Source organism: Echinops telfairi, unplaced genomic scaffold, assembly GCF_000313985.2.
Source record: "Echinops telfairi isolate 266 unplaced genomic scaffold, ASM31398v2 ScPeMD7_5868;HRSCAF=6743_1, whole genome shotgun sequence".
NCBI classification, from domain to species: domain Eukaryota; kingdom Metazoa; phylum Chordata; class Mammalia; order Afrosoricida; family Tenrecidae; genus Echinops; species Echinops telfairi.
The window spans coordinates 3,552,312-3,557,893 of NW_022109768.1; the positions used below are offsets into that span (position 1 = coordinate 3,552,312).

At 43.2% G+C, this 5,582-nt stretch overlaps 1 protein-coding gene and 1 pseudogene across 1 annotated transcript; both read right to left on the reverse strand.

Annotated features, from left to right (window-relative positions):
• Nucleotides 1–530: 530 nt before the first annotated feature.
• On the reverse strand, nucleotides 531–3,534 carry LOC101663730 (huntingtin-interacting protein K-like). Its single transcript, XM_030887197.2, has 3 exons — nucleotides 3,250–3,534; nucleotides 2,967–3,076; nucleotides 531–573 (listed from the first exon to the last, which is right to left on the reverse strand). The coding sequence occupies exons 1-3, from the start codon at nucleotides 3,532–3,534 to the stop codon at nucleotides 531–533; spliced, it is 438 nt and encodes a 145-aa protein (XP_030743057.1).
• Nucleotides 3,535–4,295: 761 nt separating this feature from the next.
• On the reverse strand, nucleotides 4,296–4,585 carry LOC101663425 (annotated as a pseudogene).
• Between the last annotated feature and the right edge of the window lie 997 nt (nucleotides 4,586–5,582).

A 5,582-nucleotide genomic window follows, 5' to 3' on the forward strand; every position in this document is an offset into this window, starting at 1 on the left:
TGCACCTGTATTTACTTTGATTGTAAATATATTCATGAATGTTGTAGAGCATACAGGGGAAGAGTTACTGAAACTTCGTAGACATAAGCAAACACCTTGAGGGAATAGGTTGCTGGCCCCAGGGTTCAGGCCCATGATTTCGAGGAACAACACAGGGTCCATTGGCCTGACCCAAATCTACAAAGATAATGTTCTACAGTCTACTTTGGTGAGTGGTGATGGTTTTAAAAGCTCCCGAGTGGCCATCTAAGGGGCAATATTAGAGGAGAGAAGAGTGAAGAAAATCAAAGACATGTACAAACTACTAGGCTAATGAAACAATAGATCATGAGAACATCAGGCCCCATGACCCTGACGCAGAAGAACTAGAGGTGCCCATCTACAACTACTGACTGCTCTGAAAGGAATCACATTCAAAGAAGGTCCTGGATATAGAAAGAAAAATGTGGAACAAAATTCACAACCAGAAAAAAATTCAGGCTTTCTGGTTAGATAGAGACTGGTGGAATCCCTGAGAGTTTGGCCCATAGTTACCTTTCAGGTCTGGAAATGAATTCATTTCCACTGCGCAATCTTCAGGCAAATAACAGACAAGTGGATCTGGGGAATAATGACACCAATGACACCAGAGAAGTACTTATATCTCAGCAAAATCAACACTGAGATAAAAAAGGCAGCATTCCCTCTAGGACAACTTTTAGAAGGGTCAGAAGGAAAGAAGGAGCCACGGGAACAGGAAACACAGGAGCGAGCGGGATAAATGATGGGACACAGTGGGGATTGCAATCAATGAGATGAAACAAAATGTGTCTGGATTGTTGAGTGGAAAACAGATCTATCTGTAAACCTTCACCCAATTCACAATGAAAGATATATTTTTTAAAGTGGCCAAAATGGGAAGGAAGAGCTAATTAATGAAAAGGACTTTAGTACAGTACTAAGGATGAGTAATTTCTTATTTCTCTATTTGTGCATGAACTGTTTTTCTTCATAATGTGGACCCGGTCAAACATCTCTGTCAATGGTATGAAGGAGAAAGCTCATAAATGACTGGAGGGCCATAGTGTTCCAAGAATTTTTGTTAAATTTTTTTTTAAGTTTCCCAGTTTGCTTAAGCTCTATAATTCTCAAAAAGCTACAACTATCTCTTAAAGTCAAAACTAACAGATTCCCCACAGGAGAAAGACAGGGCTTGTTAATTCCTGTAATGACTTACAGTTTTGGAACCCACAGGGGCAGTTCTACCTTGCCCTATAGGGTCACTATGAGGAAACATAGACTCGATAGCAGTTCGTATTAGCTACTCCACTGAGCAAAGCAAACACTCTGGGGAAGGGGCTTTAATAAGTCTTCTCATCATATAAAAAAGGATGCTTATATTCTAGCTTCCTTGAAAATTAGTTTTGACAATGGGGTAGAAAGAAAAAAAATTAATGATTGTGCCTTCTTCTGCTTTTTTAACTCCCTCCTTTAAAAAGGCTAAAAAGAAAAGGACTGTATTTTTTAAAAGGGAAGCAAAAGACAGCTAGGACAGTTCTAATGCTTTTTGTGGTAGACAAAATGGAAGAACGTTAGACACCTGCTTTCTTGGGGCTGAGAATGAATTTCAAACAGGTATCTGATTTTTGTTAGGACACCAGCCTCATACAGCTCATTTGTGTTCATACTTCTTGAAGTGTTTTTAAGGACTTGTTCCCTAGTCCAATAGTGTTGCTCCATATAGCATCTACAGGAGACACTTAAATCTTAGCCTCTGAGCTGTTTGACTTATAAGCCTAGATCCTAATAAGGGTCCAACTCGTTCATGTCAGTCCCAAGAGCTGTTGTGGAACAGTTTCCATACAAGGACAGAGAAGTTTTTCTGAGGACAGGAGGAGGAGGGAGGGCCTTTCTTCAGCACAGCAATTGAAGAACCACCAGGGGGGCTGGCAAAAGCAGGAAGCTCTTTCTGCCTTCCTTAAAAAGATTCCAATCTAAAAATGCCTGAAGGACACCTGCACAGCACATCTGGGCTGCTGGATTTAGTAGCACGAATATCATTAGACCTATGGTATCAGTTTAACTATTTACAATAATTCCAGACCCTGTGTTCTCAAGGGCACTAAAGAAATACACATGTAGTAAACTTCAATTATGGCAGAACATGTGTCGTTCCCGTTTTGACTAACCGTGACTTATGAATGGTGGCTTACAGTTCCCCAAACAAGGTGCACTCCAGTAGCTTATTTCTAAGTCAGTTGTTCGGAACTTGGGACATAGTTTCCCATAGGGACAATTTTAGAATAATGGTGTAGATTTCTAGATATGGCCAAGGAAGCCCATTCACCCATAAGTAATTCTGCTAAAGTCCTTAACCACCATGTATAACAATATTTTTCTATTAAAAAAGAAAAATGTTCCCCAAGTTCTAATTTGGGATTCCAGTACCTGATCATCTCTCACTCTGGAAGGAGTGGGGATGCCCTTAATATAGAAGCTGGTTGGGAGGTGATGGTGGTGAAAAGAGGGCAAGGGCGAGGGAAAGTCAGAGTCCCCAGCAGCAGTAACAAGGGCTTCAAGATGGAGGTGAGGACTGGTGGGCCCAGTGGAGGATCCCTTGGAGGGCGATAACCTCGTGACAATGACCTTTGTCACTATTTTTGCATTAAGGAGGATTTGTTTCTCTTGCAAGAACTTCTTATATGCTTGGCATGACATCGCTACTTTCTACTGATCACATACAATAAATATAACTGGAATGCTTCTAAGAAGCCAGATGGCAAGGCCTATCTTTCATTGTCTTAGATTGAAGCTCGTGGTTGGGCGAGCAGGTCAGTAGAAATGAAGGAAACCTCAGTGAAACAGAACGACACAATGGATTGACAACAATGACTCAAACCTGTCAAAGATCATGGAGATGACTCAGGAGCAGGCAATGTATATATATGTTCCTGGATAATAAAACAAAAGCATCTTTGTTGCAATACATTAATCCAGTGGCATCTATGAACCAGATGGTCAGTGCAATAAGAGTCTCCAGCACATGGCCCATGCACTCCTGCAAGCTCCGGCCGGCTGCTCTGGAGAGCTCCATGTGGTCAGTATCAGCTCCAGAGCTTCTTTCTTTCTTTTAATGGTTTTATTGGGGGCTCGTACAACTCTTATCACAACCCATCCATCCATTGTGTAAAGCACATTTGTACATTCCTTGCCCTCATTCTCAAAACATTTATTTGCTCTTCACTTCAGCCTTTGGCATCAGCTCCTCATTTTGTCCCCTCCCTCCCGATGTTCTTTCTTGATGGTGACTTCTGCTAGTTCCTTCGCCCGCTCCTGTTTGGCTTTCTGTTCCCGGGCTGGTCTGTCTGGTCTGTCTCCAATCACGGACATGGCCGTCTCCAGGTTGGAACTCTGGATCTCCTTCTCCTCTGCATAGTTGGTGACTCGCTCCAGGTCTGCTGCACCACTGTCATGCTTCCGAGGCTTTTCGGGAGGCTGCTCAGGACCACTGGTCTCAGTCTCCCACTCCAGTTCCACATCCCCCTCAGTAGCCATAGCGATCCCAGCGCCGACCAGGCAATATTTCATTCTGTTACACATAAGGTTGCCATGAGTGAGGCCAACTCAATGACAACCACACATTGAATACATAATTCTGTGCTAGAACACAGCATTCATTGTCGTGTTTCTATTTGATCACTTAATTCTTTAATCTCAACATCTGCATTGAAGAGAGAGGAAACAAAGGCTTAGAAATGGTAAGAAACTTTCCTAAAGTTAAACTACTGGAGTCACAACTCTAAACCAAACCTATCAGATTTCAAATCCACTCATCCATACTGTTGCCTGTTCCAAAACTCGAGGGAAACTGCCTAGTTTATTGCATCATTTTCCACTGAACAGCTTTGTTGTTGTTGTTGTTAGGTGTCCTTGAGTCATTTCTGACTCTTCGTGACCCTGTGTACCACAGAACAAACACTGCCCAGTCCTGCGCCGTCCCCCCAGATGTTTTTATGTTTGAGCCCACTGTTGTAGCTATGGTGCCAATTCATCTTGTCAAGGGTCTTCCTCTACTTTACCAAGCACGATGTCCTTTTATTTAATTAAAATTCCTCCCCCACCCCATTTTGCTAATTGTTTTATAACGACAACAAATAGTTCAGAGAAAGTCTTGTACCAAACAACACAACAAAGTTTCAAAGATTCAAAGACGGAGGTATTAGCAAGGCTGAAGACTCTCGTCTCTGCTATTTGGAATTGAGGCAGCAGTTCTTGATTTTGGATGGGTCACAGGGTGTGTGGGCACAACCCATGCTTTAACCAGATTTGAATGGAAGGATGGCCAGTTGGCCATGGTAGAAATAGTTAAGTGCTTAATTAAACTCATGTGTCATACAACTACCAAAGTTGCTGTCCAAGATGCCAAGTGGGGTTGTGCTTCTTGTCAAACCTCTTGGTGTGGGCTGCAGTGTTATTTTCTATGCTGTCTTTCTCCAAGGATTGAGTAGTACACTCCCCCGAGTCCTACTGCATTCTCCTCCGACATGTCGGCATTTTTGATCATGGCCTTCTGGTCATTCAAGGTTACTGTGGAGCAAGGGCTCATCAACCGAGACTGTCTCCTGGGAGAGGGCGTAGAGAGGCTTAAGTGTGCAACAGAAGCCATTGATACCTAAGCTGGGATACATCTCAAGCATGATGTCTTTCTCCAAGGACTGTTCTCTCCTTACAACATGTCCAAAGTACTGAGACAAACTCACATCATCCTTGCTAGGAGCATTCTGGTTGTATTTTTTCAAGACAGAGTCGTTGATTCTTTTGCCATTCCATGGTTGTGTTAGGCAGGGTTTTCTAGAGAAACAAAACCAGGACACCTATACAGCACGAAGTAATATAACAGCTAATTAGTCTACCCAGCAGTACAGAGTACAGTTCAACTCACTTCTGTGGAACAGTTAATATACTGGAAGTCCAACTCATGAGGGCTGCTGGGTCCAAGGTCAAGGAAGCAGGTAGCTGAGTCTTCCCTCGGGCAATGCAGGTAGAGTCTACCCACAGGCAGCAAACAACAGGGCAGATCACCAACAGTCAGCAGCTCAGGAGCTTTGCGAAGCAGGCCTGGATAGTATATCAAACTCAAGCAATGCAAGATGACAGGAGCCAATAGTTTCAAGTTCAAGTGATGTACATACCAGCAGCATGGCGAAGCAGGTCTTGAAGGAAGCTCAAGCTCCAGCAACACGATTCGCAGGTTGGCTGTCCCACAGGTAGTGTAGCTCACAAGTTGAGGAAGAGAACTTACTAAAGCAGCCACACACTGGTCTGATCACAAGAGAGCAAGAGAGCGGGGTGGGCCTTGCCAAGCCATTTATTTCTTTGCTCTCCAATCAAACTGTCACCTGATTAATCCCACATGTTCCAATTGGCCAGGTTGGCACAATAAACCTACCTATCACAGGAAGTGACTTAATCTTCGACAAATACCTATTTCTACTGCATTGCTTCCATGCCTTCAGTTCCCACCATGGCCTCATTAGGGTAGGAACAAATGGTGCTCATCTGCTAATCAAATTTTGGAGGTTTGAGTGCACTCAAAATTATCT

Coding starts and splice junctions, on each gene's coding strand:
- LOC101663730 (XM_030887197.2), bottom strand. CDS start 3,534: ATGGCTACTGAGGGGGATGTGGAACTGGAGTGGGAGACTGAGACCAGT. Junction 3,077..3,249: donor ATCGGGAGGGAGGGGACAAA/ATGAGGAGCTGA, acceptor GCTGATACTGAC/CACATGGAGCTCTCCAGAGC. Junction 574..2,966: donor ATAGATGCCACTGGATTAAT/GTATTGCAACAA, acceptor ATTTGCCTGAAG/ATTGCGCAGTGGAAATGAAT.